The 18,199-nt window shown below is 44.7% G+C and overlaps 2 protein-coding genes across 6 annotated transcripts in view; one reads left to right on the forward strand and one right to left on the reverse strand.

The window, feature by feature from the left end:
- The window catches only part of TPCN1 (two pore segment channel 1), a 72,676-nt gene extending 72,198 nt beyond the window's left edge, over positions 1 to 478 (reverse strand). The window contains exon 1 of one of the 2 annotated variants that reach the window (XM_075898207.1): positions 340 to 478. The gene's annotated coding sequence lies outside the window, so the exon portion shown is untranslated. Of the gene's footprint in view, positions 1 to 205 lie in introns of both variants that reach the window. The other variant, XM_075898206.1, reaches the window with a different exon arrangement.
- On the forward strand, positions 370 to 16,140 carry DRC10 (dynein regulatory complex subunit 10). 4 transcript variants are annotated; one of them, XM_075898213.1, is made up of 5 exons: positions 370 to 703; positions 1,302 to 2,158; positions 12,166 to 12,399; positions 14,083 to 14,154; positions 15,687 to 16,140. In XM_075898213.1, the coding sequence occupies exons 2-5, from the start codon at positions 1,445 to 1,447 to the stop codon at positions 15,957 to 15,959; spliced, it is 1,293 nt and encodes a 430-aa protein (XP_075754328.1). In that variant the 5' UTR covers positions 370 to 703; positions 1,302 to 1,444; the 3' UTR covers positions 15,960 to 16,140. The 4 variants fall into 4 exon arrangements, with proteins under 4 accessions (XP_075754328.1, XP_075754326.1, XP_075754327.1 ...); XM_075898211.1 differs by lacking the exon at positions 370 to 703 and adding an exon at positions 723 to 772; XM_075898212.1 differs by lacking the exon at positions 370 to 703 and adding an exon at positions 727 to 780.
- Positions 16,141 to 18,199: the final 2,059 nt, after the last annotated feature.

The raw sequence follows: 18,199 nt of genomic DNA on the forward strand, positions 1-18,199 counted from the left end.
GGAGCCTCACACGAAACCCGCACTCCTGAGCCCTACGGATACCGGGGGGGCGCCAGTCAGGCCCCTCGCCCTGCGCGGGGAAGGCGGGGCAAGTCCCAGGGAGGCGGGGCCAGACAGCCGCCGGGCCAGGGCAAGGCCCCGGGACCCGCTCGCACCGGGGGGTTCAGCTTCGCTCTCTGCCCAGGAGGGTCGCAGGGACACGCACCGGCCCCGGCTGCTCCTCGTGCAGCGGCCCCGCCCCTCGGCACACTGTGCGCGTGGACTCTCCACTCCGCCCGCGCGACCCCCGCCGGCCGCACCAACAGCAGACCCGAACCCGCCGTCGCTGCAACAACTCGCCTCAGTCAGCCGTCGATTGTCCACACCCCGCCTATTGGCCGTCTCCCTCAGGACTCCGCCCCATGCCTGAGACCGACCAATCGGCCCTACTTCCGTTCTTTAGCAACAGCGGCTCATGGAAGGGGGGCATCCGGGTGTCTTTCATTCTGTCCTTCCATTGGACTCTGGTCTTGCCCATCAAAGGAAGGGCTAAATTTTCCGTTTCGGATTGGACAGAAGGCTCGAAGTCTCTGCCCTGACTCCGCCCTCCAACGGAGAAGGAAGGGGCTGGGCTAAACTTACCGAACAAGGGCGGCGATTGGCTATGGAGGGAGGGGGCAAATCAGTCAGGACCTATCCCCGCCTCCTTTGTTTGGGGTTAAAGGTGAGCGAGGGGTAACCTAGCAACAGAGACACGCTGGAAGAGGACCGGAAGGGAGGCGGCGGCGGTGGTGTGAGCAAGTGAAGAGAGTTGGGGGACCTCGCCCGCACCCCCGGCAGCCTCCTGCCCCCATGCCCACCCAGGGAGACCGGGGAGCTTGCTCCCCTATTCCCACGCTCAGGCCACCTCCCCCCCCCCCATCCTTACCAACCTGGCCACCTGCTCTGATAGACCAGCCCCTGTTCAACCCACCGCCACAGAGACCTAGGAGCCTCCAACGGGACTGAGCAACCAGCCCTCTTCCCCCCCAAAGCAGGGCATCCCTGCCCCATCTCAGTCTAGTCTCACAAGGGCTGGAGAGTTTTCCTTCCACTTTTCAGCATAGGAAACAAACAGCTCATTAGCTGTCTCAGGCACTGGAGGCTAACCACTAGAATTAGTTTCACCTCCAGCACAGGAGGGTGGGCTGTCATAGGCATAAGGACCCAATATTCTGAATGTGCTTTTAAACTTAGAGACAGACCCCATATAATTTTACATTCTCAATTTTGGCCAAGGTATATCATGATGCTAATGCTAAAATCAAACTTTTTTTTTTCAGGTAAATGTTGTGAAAGAAGAGCATGCAGCAAAACAGCAGGGGAATCTAAATCTACGTGTATTAAGATGTCCTCTGTGACTGTATTCATATAGAAGATTTTTGCTCCCTTTCATCTTAGAACTTTTAAATATTTGACTGAGAATATGGCAACAGAGGTGGCTATCGTGCTCCAGTTGCCATATGAGGCAACTGAATCAACCACCAGGCCCTCCATGGGATACAGTCAGACTCCAAGAAAGTCAGTGATGAAACCAAGTCCACTAAAGCTTTTGGATCCAGCTCGTTCAAAACTTACCACTGTTGAGACAAAGAGGATCATATCTGTTTTGGATGAGACCATCTTTAAGATAGAACTGATCAGTCTGATCTCTCACATTACTGAATGTGTGGGTGATTTAAGCACTATCCTGGGATCTGAGCTCATAGGTACCCTTAAGGAGCATGAGCGGCTTTCAAACAACATGGAAGCTTTACTTACCCAGCTTCAAAGAGAAGGTTTCCTGAAGCAGGATGATGGAAGAGGGGACCTTGTAGGAACTGACCGCCGTCTTCAATTGCATCAACAAGCTGTAAAAAGCTCTATAAGAAATATTCTGAGACTCTTTCAGGCTGACCCTATAGCTTCTCAAGCTGTGAAAGACGAGGCTTATGCTAGGGATTTATCATCTGAAATGTTTCTCAAAAGGTTGTCAGAATTCCGGGGTTTCTTATTTGAGAAACTCCTGACTAGTCCCTTAGAAGAACAAGAAAAGATTCAATTCATGGAAGAAATCTCCCTCCAGGAAAAGAAAAACAGTGAAACTATTGCAGCATTAGAGGCAGAACTTGCAATGGCAATCCAGAGTCGAGATGATGAGGTACAGTGGTGGTAAGACTAAACATTTCAAACTAGAGACCTAGGTCATTGTAGGAAAGGCCAGTAAACTAAACTATATTCTGTTTGTTGCCTCTCAAAGTGGAAGTCACTAAAATATTTCTTAATACACATTCTGAATTAGAAATAGTTATATCTACAATATAGTTGAGAGAATATGTCTGTCTATTTGTTCAAGAACTTTTCCAAAACAGAGTTAGGGCTACCAAATACAGTGTACAGCCTTCTCTTATCATAACGTAAAGCAGCGGTTCCCAACAGCCAGTCCACGGTGCTGGCTGCTGGGCTACAGCAGCTGCCAGAGCTGAAGCTGGCTGTTTGCAGAGGCTCAACTATCTCCAGCACCCATAGAGACTGATTTTTGCACTGTGACAGAAGTGGTAGCAGGAGCCTTCCTCCCGCTCCCACCCAGATAAGTTGGTGGCTTGGCCTCCCCCTCACCACCTGTGTGGCCGATCTTGCTGCTGGCTGCGGCACTGGGCTGAGACGGTGGCAGAAGGAAGCAAATAAAATGTTAACAGTCTGCCTAAAGTTTGTGAATGGGTTTGCTGGTCCACAGTATAAAAAAGATTGGGAACTACTGACTAAAAGCAAGGTAAGGGTTTGATTGTGCCAGGAAAATGGAATGTGCCTTCTCATAAAACCATATAGAAAAGAAACAGAATTACCAGGCAAGTGAAAGGGGTGAGCTGGGGATTTGCCCCCCATCTGGGACTTCCTCAGCGCCAAGCCACTTTCTCCCTTCCCCTCCAGGCCCTCTTTAGAGTGGGCTGAAGTCGTGCCTCCTTCCCCCAATTCATATGGGAACATTGCTGACTGTTCTTCTTTGTCAGGGAGCAAGGGGAAAGTGCAGTTTGCTGCAATCCTCAATCTGGCTGGGGACTGTAGGGGGCACAAATCAGGACTTGTCTCAGCCTGGGAACATGTACCCCTCCCCAGGTTGTACCTGGTGGAGCCGCAGCAGCTATGGGGAGGTGCTTTTCACCTGGCCCCAAGCTGCTCTGATGCATACTGAACCCCTCATCCTCACGCCCTCTCCAATGCATGCTTTAAATGAAGCATTTTCATTTTATTTTCCAAAAACAAAAAATAATGAAGTTAAGGGCCCAAACAGTACTGGGTAAATCTAATTCTAAAAACAGTTAAAATGAATCCCTGCATATTTAGATTCAGGCACTCAAACATAGTTCTCCATCTTCAATGGCCAGCTCAAATCATATTGGAACCCAGTTTTACCCACTACTAAGTTTAAAAAGTATTAAAAAATATGACACAGGCACTATGGCAAAGAGGGTGTCACAAAGCCTCTCCTAGTCAGGGCCATAATGTCAGCTTTCACTGTAAAGTACTAGTACCATTCCCTGTAACAGATAGTGAAATAGTGACAGTAACAATTCTAAAATTCTATTTTAAAAATCCATTTTTAATACAGACTCCATATTCACTATTTTACTATATATGTTAGAAATGTGTGTCTGTCCGTCCATTTGTTCAAGAACTTCTCCTAAATGGTAAGAGCTAGAACCACCAAATTTGGTGTACAGCTTCCTCTTATAATGTAAAGCAAGGCATGTGTTTGGTTGTGCCAGGACAATGGGATGTACCTGTAATTTGATTGTTTCTGGCAGAAGACACAGTTATACTGCAGAAAGTCCACAAGCAGCCCACAAATGGGCCAGAGATAGGAACCAGGACAGCTATAACCGCATTGGGCCGGCAGGGGTGGAGAAAGGGACAGCTGTCTACTGTATATTTCAAGTAATAGAGAAGTAGCTGTGTTAGTCTGATCTTGGTAAAATTTAAAAAAGCAGTTGTAGCACTTTAAAGACTTACAAGAGGATTTATTAGGTGATGAAAAAGCTCATCACCTAATAAACTATCTTGTTAGTCTTTAAAGTGCTACAAGACTGCTTTTTTTGTTTTAATATAAATTTCAGAGAGTTTGTCTGTTTGTGTGTCTCTGTCTGTTTGCCTGTCCCCTACCAGGGGTACATGCACCTTTGCCCTAGCTGTGCCGAGTGTAACTGCGGCAGCCATGGACAGGTGCTTCTCATCTGGCCCTAAGCTGCTGCGATCCTTTCTCCCTGGAGCAGCCTCCATACTGAACCCTTCAGCCTTTGCCCCACTCCAGAACAATGATTGAAATGAAGAAAACCAAACTTATTTGAGTTAAGGATCTGATCAATGCCAGGTCAATCTTCTAGTTTGACATATTGTTATAGGCATTTTCTATAGCCTTCATCATAGTGCATCATTGCCTCATGAATATTAATGAACTAAGGCCCACATCCTCAAAGACATTCCCCGAAATACCTACAGGGATTTAACCCTATAGCTCATAACCTTCTTCTGAGGTAATATTGTTTCTTCATTTTACAGCTGTGGAAAACAAGGCTTAAATTACATATAGGTTGGTGAGCGGAGCCAAGACAAGGACTCAGATCTCCTGAATCTAAGGCCTGGCCTACACTAGGAGTTTAGATTGAATTTAGCTGCATAAGGTTGATTTTCTAAATGATGCGTCCGCACTACCAAGCATGTCACATCAACTTTAAGGCCTGCTCAAGTTAATGTTTGTTGGTTATTTCATAAAGAATAATGCTATTCCTGATCTTGTATATTCAAAGTTACAGTCGTGTAGACCCAGCATAGAGAAATTCAAGGTTCTTGGCCTCTGGGAAGCATCTCACAGTGCCGTGTTCTGGCCAAAATTTGCGCCTTTACTGGTCTCTAGTTGAACAGGAAAATCCCCAGAAAAATTTTAATTTAATTTCCAGGGTGGCCAGTTTTGCAAGCACATCTCAGAGCAAGTAGCGCTCCATGGTACATGAGGCCATGACTTCAGCCAATTCAAATACTGCAATGATTGTGAATACTTCGACTCCCATGGGCTACAATTCCCTGGGATGCAGAAGAGTGCCAGTGTGGATTGTCTGGAAGCAGGAGCAGCCTGAGGCCGGCTGCAGCAGCTGGCACCCTAGGCAGGGTGGCGCAATCAGTGCCCCTGCCTGCACGGCTGTCAATGTCCGTAATGTCATCACAGGGTGCCCGGGCCAGCAGGCCCCTAGGCAGCTGCCTAGCTCGCTTAGGCTCATGGGCTGCCCCTGTCTGGGAGATCTTGGACCTCATTGAGGCATGCGGAGAGGAATCCATTCTCTTCAAGTTCCAAACCAACAAATGTAGCATGGACATTTACGTGAAGATCATAGGCTGCCTGATGGCTAAAGGATATTCCAGGGATGTCTAGCAGCACTGAATCAAAAACTGAGGAGCTCAGGTAGTCATGAGGCAAAGGAGGCAAACAGATAGTCTGGTGCACAACTGCACAGATTCCTCTTCTATGAGCAAGTGGCCAGACATTCCTGGCGTCAGCATGGAGGACAGCATAGTGGCAGAAGAGGGGGATGAGAAGGAGTATTTTCCAGCCAGCAGTCAATGAGAGCCAGGATCTTTTCACCGTGCTGGAACCAGTACCCTCCTTCCAGGATGTCTCTCAGTTGAGCACTGACCCCGGGGAGAGCACTTCTGGTGAGTTCACAATTCAAGCAAGTTAAGGCAATTGGGTGTGAAGTACAGTGCACTCTGTGCCTACATAACTGGGGGTGGGGGAAGGGGAGGAACTCAGAACCACTTATTAATGTGACTGAAGATGAAGCAGGAATTTTCCCTGCATATATCCATGAAGTTCTCACACAGGAATTCTTTGATCTGTCTCACAAGATTTTTGTGGAAACCACTCTTATTCTGTCCTCCATAGTAGGACAGCTTCCCTCACCAAGATATCAGTAAGTAGTCTGGCATCATTAAACCATAAAGCCTTACAGCATAAGGTCTAGGTTTCTGGCCACATTTAGTCAGCATCTGCTCCCAAAGAAGGGAAGCTATTTGCACTCTCTGAGGGAGGCCGTGTCTGCTGGATCTGGACATAGAGGGAAGCCCTGTCACCTCTCCCTGCCTTCATACTTCTGTGGGTTGGAAAAGTAGCACTGTCCTAGAAATCTAGTGTGTGCTGGATCCTGCCCTGGCTGGCCTTTTACCATGCCTGCCTGCCTCCAAATTGCATGAGTCCAGATGCTCCCCTTAGAACTCTGTGTGCTTGCTGTAAAGTGGCTACTTTAAAGCAAAAATTTGGCCTTGCACAGAACACATTTCCATTGTCTTTACAGAGACCTTCGCTATAGGATAACAGATTGGGGTGTGGGATTAAAGGCAAAGATAGGGAATGCAGGGGCAGCTTGTTGAGGGTAATGTATATGAGTCTCAAAACTGGTCATTCATAAAACTGTCCTTCAGAGCCTCTCTGATTTGAACTGCCCCAGACTGTGCTCTCCTTATTGCCTTGGTGTCCATCTGCTCAAAGTCTCTGGCTGTGTGCCTTGCCTCAACACCCCACCCTGCCAGATAAGTTTCCCCTTTGCTCTCACAAAGATTATGAAGCACACAACAGGCTGACACCACAAATGGAATGTTGACTTCATTGAGGTTCAACCAAGTCAGGAGACTCCTAAACATACCCTTTAAATGTCCAAAAGTACATTCAACCACCATTCTACACTTGCTCGGCTTGTGATTGAATTGCTCCTTGTTGGGGGCCAGGCTGCCCATGTACGGCTTTATGAGCCATGGGAACAAGGGGTTGGTTGGGTGGCCAAGGATCACAATAGGTATTTCCTCCTCTCCAATTTTCATTTTGTTGTCTGGGAAAAAAGTTGCAGTATGCATCTTTCTGAAGAGGCAGGAATTCCTAAAGATGTGCACTTCATACACCTTTCCTGACCATTCCACATTGATGTCAGTGAAAAAGTCCTTGTGATCCACCACCATCGAGAAGTATCCATTGTGGTTTATGTACTCTTCGGCAAGTTGGTCAGGGGCCAAGATAGGGATGTATGTTCCATCTTTTGGTCCACTGCGATTAGGGAACCTTATTACGGCAGAACTGTCCACAATCGTATCTGCGTTTCCCAGAGTCACAACCCTCTGAGACAGAAAGGTATTGATCACTTTGGCTACTGGTATGACAACAGCCCCCACTATAGATTTCCTCATTTTGAATTGATTCCCAGGTGAATGATAGCTGTCTGGCTTTGCAATCTTCCAGAGGGCTATTGCCACATGCTTCTCCAGGGTCAGAGCGAGTCTCGTTTGGATACTCTAGTGCCTCAGGGTGGGGGAAAACCATTCACAAAGTTCAAAAAAAGTGACCTTGCACGTTCAGAAGTTTTGCAGTCACTGTTGAGCATCCCATCTTTGCATCACAGTGTGGTCATACCAGTCTGTGCTTGTCTTGTGGCCCCAGAACCAGCGTTCCACTGTGTCCACAGGACTAACTGGCAGCTGTACTTGCATCAGCACCAGGACTTGCATGAGGAGCAACTCCATGCCAAGCTGAGATTCATCCTCCTCCTCTTCCTGGCAAAGTGACATGCATATACTCACAAAGTACTGCATCATTAGGCACATCACAGCACTCATCATCATCAAAATGATTTGCTGCAAACCTGGATCCACGATCCTTGCTTGTGCTGCTATGATGTCTGCACAGCAAACCAGGACAAAAAAAGGCGTGAACAGACTGTTTCTCATTGGTTTCGTGCAAGGAGGGAGAGACTAGAGTTCATTATAGGATGCTGACAATGTTAACCCATAACCACTGGCTACAGAGTTTTGGTCCCAGCAGGCACCAGGAGCATAGCACAGAATGCAAAACTGTCAACAGTGTATTGCTTTTGGAGTACACTGTAGGCTTCCTAATTGGGATGCACTATTCAGACTTTATTGAATTCTTCCCCACAGTGAGGACTCAAAATTTGACTTTGCAAAATTAGGTGATCAGAAATCGACCATAATAGTTTTGACCTCATCTTGTAGTGTTGACATAGCCTCGGTCCATCATTGCTGTCATGGCTGATCCCCGCTCTGCCACTCCCAAGTGCAAAAGGTGAGGGCCCGCAAGAGACCTTAAAAAAATACCTTGCCTCTACAGCCTCTGTTTATAAAAACTCCCCAAAGTCACAGATTTACTGACTTTGCAGGGTAGCTGCCACCATCAAATGATTTCTCCTGATTCCTTCCTTGTTCAGTTCACTTCTATGCCCCGAATTCCTTGGAAGCATGGTAGTCCTGTCTGGGTTTAAATCAGGGATGGGCAAAAAGGCCTGTGTGGGTCAGATCCGGCTTGCCAAGTGAGTTAATTGGCCTGTGGAGGCCCTGCCACTCTGCTGCCCCCAAACCAATCAGGGGCTGAGGGCGAGAGGAAGCACACAGTTTCCTCCACTCTGCCCCCACACTGCAAGGAGTGTGCGGTGCTTACAAGCACCACATGCTCCTGGCAGGACAGGAGGAGACTGCACGGTCTCCCATCCTCGTGCCCTGATTGGTTTATGGGTGAGGGGCAGCACATGAAGTTTCCTCCTCCCTGCTCCTCCCATGCAAGGAGTGTGCAGCGCTTAGAAGCGCCACACAATCCTGGCAGGGCAGGAGGAGACTTTGCAGATTGGCCTGGGGGCAGAAGGGAGAGTGTGTGAAGTCTCCTCCCATCACCAGGGAGATGGGCACTTAGGGGGAACCTCTGGTGGGGTCAAAGACTTCATGCACTTACCCACCACCACCAAACCAATTATGGTCTGTGGGTGGGGAAGCAGGGAATTATCCTGGCCCACCCCTTCCATTCTGGCCCTTCCAGCACACCTTCTATGTATCACAATTGCTATATATACAAACTATTCCTTCCTCCCTAATTATTTAATCATTTCAGTTTTTATATAAGAGTTCTGGTCTATCTAGTAGGCCATGCATTCACAGTGAATGAAAACAGAAATAAGGAAACAAAGTATAAGTTCATAAGAGGGCTTGTAAACAACATCAAGTTAATAGATAAAGAAACCGAAAAGTGATGTGTGATAAGTTTACAGCTGCAGCTTTGCTTGTTAGGGATGTGAATGGTTAATCGGATACCTGATTAACTGGTAAGCATCAGCCCAGCCAAAGCAGTCCCTGCCTATGGCAGGCCTATGCTGGCCAGAGCAGTGGGCCTGTCTTGGCTGTAGCAGCACGCCATGGGTGAGGATGTTTCAACCGGACCTTGGCGAGTGGAGGGGTGGCTCCAGCCCAGATGGAGTGGCCCTTTCTGGTTTCGTTTAAGCAGTTAACCGGTTAAATATAATGTTTAACCAGTTAAGTGATTAATCAGGATTTTACATCCCTATTGCTTACTAGCAGTTCTGGATCTGTACATAGACTGGCTACAAAAATTTGTAAACCAATTATAAATCATGATGCAATGTAAAATGCCTGCGTTCATTTTGAAATATGTATGTAATCTGCTTTGGAGCTGTGGAAAACACCAATATCCACCCCAATGTACTTGACCTTAATCATTTTAATCTTGTACAGTATTGCTGTGTGTCACTAAAAAAGCACTCAGTGATGAGTTTAGATTTTAGCTAATTTCTTGGAAATTGAGTGGAAAAGGCCTCTGAGAAAAATTCCAATGCCTCTTGCATATAAATGCATGTTGATTTGTTTTAATGCTGGAAGCAGTTTCCAAATCATTCCTTTCTATCCTAAAGACCTCCAAAGTGAGTATTTAAAACCACAATCTAATGTTCTTTACTTCTTTCCAGTCAGTGGGTGACAACTCTCATACACATACATGCCACTGTCCTGCGGTTCCATTTAGTTTAGATCCAAGGGAAACCAGGACATGCTAGGGCTATTTAACCACTTTCCTACTTATTGCAAGTTTTAAGCAGTTAATACAGTTGTTTAAGTTTTACAAGCCTTAAAAACAATGTCTATACAATTTAAACCTTGAATACTATAGATTCTAAAGAAATTAATACAATAATAAAGCCTAATTCACTTACACTTCACCCCTATGCTACCTACAGTACCAGCCAGGAGATCGTGGTTCCTTTTCTTCCCATGCATTAGAATGTCCTGCACTGGGTCGCCAGTGTGAAGGACCTATTTACATTTAGTTACATTGAGCAGGACCTGTGGGTCAAGCCTGCCCATTTCCTCCCATCGATTGTTCCTACTAGGACCAGTTTTATAGCAGAGAGAGACTTGGTCGTTCTAATAATATTTACTAATTGATTACATATTGTGTAGGATATGTAAAATACCCAATGCCTCTATTTGGGGTACATCCTGCTACTCAGGATGTTACCTAAACTATGTGCGTAGTTGACAGTTTCATGGCTGCATGTGTACTTTTTGCTTATTAGAAACAGAAATACCAGTACAAGTTTGCTTGTTCTGGGTTCTTGACGTTGTCTTGCGTACCCTGCTTAATCTGCATTGTTATTCAAAACATTTCCTGACTCACAGCTTCCCTTGACCATGCCTGCATGCTTTGGCGCACCAGACTTGAGACAGGCCAGAAATCTGCACTGTGAACAAGGCAGACATCACCACAAGGCAGGGTAGTCCAGGCTCCCCTATAGCCACTCAATATCACTTCTCTTTGTGCTTTACACTCAAAATATAGGGTAAATAAGCCATCTCCAAGGAAGAACATTAAGCAGCCAGGAGATTTGACATGATGGTGCTCATTATGCAGCATACAAGAGTCTCACTGTTCAGAGAGGGGATTTATCAAAAAGTTCCCTTAATTTCTTTATTTTAAAATTAATTAAGAATACAATAAAAATTGCAATTGTGTTGTTGTTTTTAATGAGACCCAAATCACTAATAACAGTTACAGTCCAGCATAATCTATTAATCTAGTGTAATGATCTGACATCTAGTTTAATCTGTCAATATATCTTTGCAAAAGTCGATCCATCTGTTCATCTGTAGTGAAAAGTATATCTTTGGGTTAAGTGAAAGTCAGATTTTTCACCATCATTGCAATGAAGAATGGTTGAATAGCTTTTGGGCTTGGACTAGAACATTTTTGTGAAGATTTTATAGGGATCATAGCAGTATAGCAGTAGCAGCTAGTTATTTGCTTTTACAATTTAAGACTACAATCCTGCAATCTGATCCATGTGGGAAGAGCCTGCGTTCATTTAGAGCTCTGTTACCTTCACTGGGCTTTGTACAACCCTCATGGTTCAGTGGAAATGGTCCAGTTGAATGACTGGGGACAAAGTGCACCTAGCAAGGCTGTAGATCAGACAAGATAATCATCCTCATTTTGCACTTGGGAGGTAACTGAGTTCTAATTTCCAAGCTCAGGTCAAGCATGCTGGTAATTCAATGAACTCATGATTATTTAGTGCAGTTTAGCAGTTTGCTCAGTACCTAGCAAGGAAATACGTGGTTTTTGTCTGTTTGTCTAGACAGGCAATCAGATTGGACCCATCTGCCCACAGGACAGGCACAGTAAGCCTGATTCCAAGCTCAGTGAATTCAATAGTCTTTCCATTGACTTCTGTGAGCTTTGGATCAGGTCCAGCATTGGTAGCAGCTGTGCCAACTATCCTATGCTGCTCAGCTGGTGTTAATCGGTGATGCCAATTCATTCCTTGGGCTTTCTGCCAAACTATCAACAAAAGAGTCCTTGAGGGTGTGGTTTTCAAAGCACTTAAGGCTTGTCTACACTAGAGGCACACAGTAGTGAATCTGGTGAAGGCACTGTATGTGAGCTGGAGAGAGTGCTTCATCAGCATAATAAATCTACCTCTATGAGAGATGGTAACTATGTTTATCTACCCCTCTGCTTAGAATACTGTAATTTACATCTCTCAGGAGTGTGATCTATTTTACACCCCCTAAGCAATGTAAGTTTTATACCATAGTAAGATCTAGTGTAGATCAAGCTTCAGTGTTGGCCAAACTCTGTACCCTTTGAAGTCACTAGGAGTTGCACCAATAATGATTTCAGAGTTCTGTGTAAATACAGTGTACTTGCTGTCATTGGAATGTAGTTCCTTATCTTAGGACACTGGTGTCTTTGTAACTTAATTCTCCTGTAGTTTCAATCTGTAAACCCCTTGTAAACCTACTGATCCTTACGATGCCTTTTTTCCCTGGGTTTAGATTATGAAAAAGAATGCTGCAATCAGGGATCTCAAAAGCCATCTACTCCATCTGGAGAAGTTCTCTGAAAGCCACATCCAACGCACCAAACATGAAGCAGAGAAACTCCAAAAAGGGGAGCTGCGAACTTCCCAGGCAAAGTGTGCCAAGATACAGCAAGATATAAATCAGCTAAGAGCACAGCTCAATGTTCTCATCACAGACAATCGAGAGTCAGAACTGGCTCTCAGAAAGGTATGGAGGGAAGGGCGTTCTAGAGAGGCAAGGTGACTTGTTAGTGTGCTGTGAGTTTTTCATATTGCCTACTAAGCTTTACCACTGAACTGCTATCGGACATTCCTGGTAAAATATGCCTGCTGTGCGGCTGAACATACAGCTGTAATCTAACATGCTATTGATAAAAAAGCAGCCTCACAGCAACCCATCAGCAAAGAAGCTAATTTGTTGTTACCTATAAATCCCACCAGACATGTACATAATGGGTGCCAGCCTGCCTCTGAAGACACATTCAATACATAGCACAGGTTACACAGTGCTCTAGTAGGTCAATGAAGCAATTAGAATTCATAGCACAAAAATTGCACTGCAAAGTGCAAGGGAGGCAAATTTATATTGCAACCATCAGAAGAAACGGTCAGTCAGACAACATCCTCACCTTCCACTTAGCTAGGTGCTATCCAAACAAACAATCCTGATTCATCCTCCTGATCACTGGCATCTCCAAAGCTTTACAATTGGTGGTGGTGTTCCTGCTGGAGAGTGGAAGAATTGTATAGCAAAAATCTATAGTGTTAAAAAAACTTTTTTTAAAAAATCCGTGCTCAGTCCAAATAGTCAGATCAATTTACAGGCAAAACATACCTACTTAAAGATGTTTACGCTATATGTCTGTTCTAGCTCTTTCCAGATATTTTACAGTCCAAGGTAGAATAATGCTTTATCTGTAGGGACATTGCCAAAGTGTTGAATTAAAGATTACAAAGCAGTATGAAATCCAAGTATCCCCATCCATTCTTAGGCCTGCTTTGTCATTCAGCTCAAATTCAAGCTGTCAGTCATTCCTCTCTCTCTGTGTGTGTCTTTGGTTTGGGGTTTTTTTGTTTTGTTTTTTTGTAAAAAGCTGGTTAGCTCACAATATATGCTGACAGAGAGACAAGTGGGAGAAAGAAAACACAAGCCCTCACTACTGGAACCTTTCCCATCCTACATGCTTTATTCTCCAAAGACCGAATATTTTAATTGGATTGAGGAATTCATCTGCGAACAACTGGGAATTGTCATAGTCCGGTCCACCTCACTTAAAATAAGGAGCTGGTTATTGGGGCGCATCAAAAACCAGGTTCTGATAGCATCCATGCAGAAGAGGTATGGTCAAATAGGAAACTGGGTTTCCTAATAGTTAAGCTTAACTGGGTGAAATTCTCTGCCCTGCAATGTAAAGGAGGTCAGACTAGATGATCTTCTGATCTTAAAATCTAAGTGGTTCTTAGATTGCAGATATCATCAGTTTGAGGGAAACTGCTTGTCAGTAGCTTTATAAGATTCACCATACATGGGGTCGAGTCATTTTTATCCGATTTTCCAACTTTCCAAAATACTTCTTTATTTTAAATGCACCCACCATTATAATCCAGATAGTGTTGCTGTGCTGCAACTGAAACCCATCCACTTACTGTAAACTAAGTAAACTCCATATTCCTTAGGTGGATGATGTCTGCTCTCCGTAAGAGACCGAGAGATGGATAATAAAGACATCTTGGACCAATGAACCTTTTCAAAAGGCGCAGGCATCACATTCAAGCATACTAGATGCTGGGATTTAAACATACAGCTCCTTTCATCCCTGCATAGTGGATGTTATGTTTCTATATTCAGCTGCCTGTAAATGTTTTTTTTTTCCTGTGTCATTTATTTTAGAAAAAATACAAAGTGGAGATGGAAATTGAGAACTGGATCCAGAAATATGATGCTGAAATGGGAGAAAAACAGGTACCCTAACTGGTCAAGACAGTTGGCTCTTCTTTGAGAGGGCTTGTTCATGTGGGTCCCACTCAAGGGATGTGTATGATCTACCCAAACAAGCCATCTAAAAGAAGAACCATGATTCTTATCAGGCAAATAACCATTTTTCTGCCCTGCTTTTGTGTTCAGCTGCTCTCTACTGTCTAGGCATTGTTGAGAAGAGTCATATCATCTGCAAAATCTATCCTATTCTAGCATTAGATGATTATTTCCTCACTTTGTTAGATGGAATTGTTATGCTTGATTCCTTAGAGTTACTGGCTCTACCTAGTATACAAATCAAGTGCTTTTTCCACATCACTACTAACTTGTTAGACAGCTAGTTCATAGTATAGAGAGTGATAGCAAATGCATCATTGCCTCTCTTCCACATTAAGCTTAATAGTCTTAGAATCGTGTCCAAACCACCAAACCCTTCCTAGAATCCACTAATTCCTCACATGTTCCTAGCATCTTAGTGGATCTCTGCTTGGTTAACAGCAAAGTAAGGGACTAAGGAGGGGGACATGGAAAATTGTTGAGAATGGGCCTTAATAGTAGGTCCCATGTAATAACATGGTAGGAAGCAGAAACCTGCTGGTTCTTGGCTGCCCATGAAGCCATCATCATGAATATAGTGACAGAAACTGATGAACTCGGGTTGGTAGGGCTGACACACAGATGTTTCTGATTCCCCTTATTCTATCCTATGAGCATGTTATCTCCATAATACTTATTTTCATCCCTATAGATGGTTTATAATGACAATAAACCATAATCATCCATCTAATTGTGTTTATATCATAGGGAAAAAGTTGCTTAAGAAATTGAGTGTTGTGGCCTGGTCTTGCAGGACACAGTTTTTAAAGATGCCTAAAGGAATTGGGCACCCAACTCCCAGTTGGGTACCTCCTTTTAGATCTTACTCATTTCCTCTTCTGAGATGGAACTTTTAAAGAGCTATAAGTGGCTCTGCACGCATTTGTGATGGATGAAATGATCCCTAAACATAGAGGCTGCGTCTACACTGCAGGCTTTTTGAGCAAGAACAGTTGTTCTTGCGCAAAAACCTGCCAGGTGTCTACACTGCACGTGTGTTCTTGCACAAGTAAATATCCAGTACAGCGTCAGAAAACAGGTCGTCTTCTGCAAGAGTTATTCCTCTCCCCACAAGGAGTAAGCCCTCTTACGCAAGAAGGCAGTGTGGACAGGCAATGGGTTTCTTGCACAAGAAAGCCGTATGGCTAAAATGGCCATCAGAGCTTTCTTGCGCAAGAGAGCGTCCACACTGCCATGGATGCTCTTGCGCAAAAGCACATGGCAGTGTGGACGCGCTCTTGTGGAAGACCTTTTGCACAAGAATTCTTACGCAAAACATTTCTTGCACAAGAAGCCTGCAGTGTAGACATAGCCAGAGGGTCTGTAATGCTTTTTGGGATCCTCCGGGAAAGACATTACCAATGGGAAATATAGGGTGATGTTATGAATGTCATGAATAACTCTGTTTGCTGCCCTACCAGACTGAGTATGAGGAAGTTGATGCTGTCTATACTGAAGAGAAGGCCCAGCTAGCTGAGTTGAAGGAGAAGTATGCTATGCTTGAACAAGAATATTCCCAGATCAAGGAGGAGAGGAGGCTATCTCAAGAGAAGAAGGAAAGGGCTGAGAGGGAACTAGCTATCATGGTCCGTGCTGCCACTCACATTCAGGCCTTCTGGAAGGGCTACTTGGTCAGGTCACTGTTAAAGTCAAAGAGAAAGAAGAAGGGAAAAGGCAAGAAGAGCAAAAAATAAATTAGTTCCATCCTTTTTCCCTCCCTCTCTTGCAACATTATAGGAATTTCCTCTTGGACCTTATCTGTCTAGAATGTTTTCGCTTCAGCCAGACAAACACCCTCTCTAAGACTGTGGTTTTTATGTACACAAATCTGGCATGTAATAATGATTCTATTATAAATAAATATCAACGAACATATTAGACTTCCAGGTATATTAATTCCAGATATTTTAATTGCTTTTGGTCTGAATTTAAGAGAAAAAGGATTATCTTGTAGTTAAGACACTACATTGAGGATTGGGACTCCTGGACTTTATCCCCAACTCTACCACTCACACACTGCGAAACCTAGTAGAAATTACTCAGGGTCCACTCCAGCCCCTGCTGTGGTCAGTAGCAAAATTCCTACTTACCCTGGTCCCAGAGCAGACCCCTACCACAGACCTGTGTTTCTTATCCAAGGTATAGTCTAGACTAGTGAGTGCTGTGTTACCTCTGCCCTCTAATGTGGGGTGTCTTTTACCCTGCTTTGTTGTTGTTGCCTGCACTCCTGGACTGACAAAGTGATATTTTGTCTGAAACAGCAGGAGTGAAAGCATAACAAGTGGTGAATAGGAATGCTTCCGAGAAAAGTACAAGGGGAGATACCAAATGTCATTAACATGTAAGATAATACATAAGATATGTATGATAGATTGTTTATCTCAGTCTATAAATGTTGGGATATCTTGACTTAACTCTTTGGCCAGACTAGGAGGCAATAGTGAAATCCCTATTGAGCTGTGTCCACTGTCACAGCTACATATATGTAGTAGCTCAGTGACTATCTGGCTACTGACAACTATTACTGTAGTTGGTTCAGAAGTAAACCTGACCCAGGTGCCTTTATATTTTATGAGTCTGTGATCTTTGGGGGCTTTCTTGAAGTCTATTATGCTAGCTGTTTGTGCAGAGTATGAGATATACAGAGGAAGCATACAGAAACACACGCCGCTGAACATTTATCATCCTTGACAAACCTGCCGGGACGCCACATCACTGAATCCTGATATACTACATTGCTGTCCTGCCCTACTGCACATACAAGGAAATGGACTACACTGATCAACAGTATTACCTATATTATCACTATTGAGGATAGGTAGTATCGTCAATATTTTATGGACTATGAGCACTGAGTCTTTGCTGATATCAAAGGCTATTAAATTCTAAGACTAAATAGAATCCTTGGCTATTCACTAAGGATGTGAAAGATTAACCATTTGCCTGGTTAACTGGTAAGCATCACCTTAAATGGGGGGATACTTACTAGTTCTGGTTAACTGGTAACTAGTGGGGACTGGAACAGCTCCTACTCCAGCCTGACAGGAAACCTGACACAGACAGGAGCTGATTTTGTCCGGTGTCTGGAGCAGCCTCTGTTTGCGGGGAGCTCAGGCCTGCTGCAGACATGGGCTAGTCCAGTGGGGGCTGGGAGCCAGGAGCTGACAGCAGTCCCAGCCCACAAGCAGAGCCAGCCTTAGCCCCAGCATAGGAGCTGAGAGGTAGGAGCCAGTAGTCGGCCCTACCGTGGGACTGGAGGTGGAAACCTCATGGGCTGGGGGCTGCTCCAGCTGGGCTGGAACAGTCCCCAGCCCAGATCTCGCTTAGTCAGTTAACCTGTTAAACATTGTCAACCTAACATTTACCTGGTTAACTAATTAACCAGGATTTTATATCCCTAGTATTCACACTGAACTCTAAATAACTAGGTCTCTTCTGAGCTTAAAGTCTATGGCTGAGTCTAGACTGGCACGTTTTTCCACAAAACATGCCAGCTGTCTACACTGGCCGCTTGAATTTCTGCAAGAACACTGACGATCTCATGTAAGATTGTCAGTGTTCTTGTGGAAATGCTATGCTGCTCCTGTTCGGGCAAAAACCCTCTTGCGCAAATGCTTTTGCGCAAGAGGGCCAGTGTAGAAAACGCGGTATTGTTTTGCGCAAAAAAGCCCCGATCGCGAAAATGGCGATTGACAAAGGCTTTTGATGTCGACCACTGATTGTCCAGACTACTGCGCTGAGCCGACAAACAGCTGATTGGCACAGCGTGGCAGCCATTTTGATGTAAATGAAGCAGCTATTGTTTAAATCGCCATTTCATTTTTCTATGTCTACAAAGCTCATCTAGATGGCTCCGTTGACAGAGCCATGTAGTGTAGACATATCCAAAGTGTTACTGAACTTTGCTCCAAAACAGTTAACAGTGACATGACAA

The sequence above is a fragment of the Pelodiscus sinensis genome, chromosome 15 (assembly GCF_049634645.1).
Source record: "Pelodiscus sinensis isolate JC-2024 chromosome 15, ASM4963464v1, whole genome shotgun sequence".
NCBI lineage: Eukaryota > Metazoa > Chordata > Testudines > Trionychidae > Pelodiscus > Pelodiscus sinensis.

Excerpts from the sequence above, each read along its gene's own strand:
- DRC10 (XM_075898213.1), top strand. The coding sequence starts at position 1,445 with ATGGCAACAGAGGTGGCTATCGTGCTCCAGTTGCCATATGAGGCAACT. Across the intron at positions 12,400-14,082 it reads CAGAACTGGCTCTCAGAAAG|AAAAAATACAAAGTGGAGAT; the intron begins GTATGGAGGGAA and ends CATTTATTTTAG. Across the intron at positions 14,155-15,686 it reads CTGAAATGGGAGAAAAACAG|ACTGAGTATGAGGAAGTTGA; the intron begins GTACCCTAACTG and ends CTGCCCTACCAG.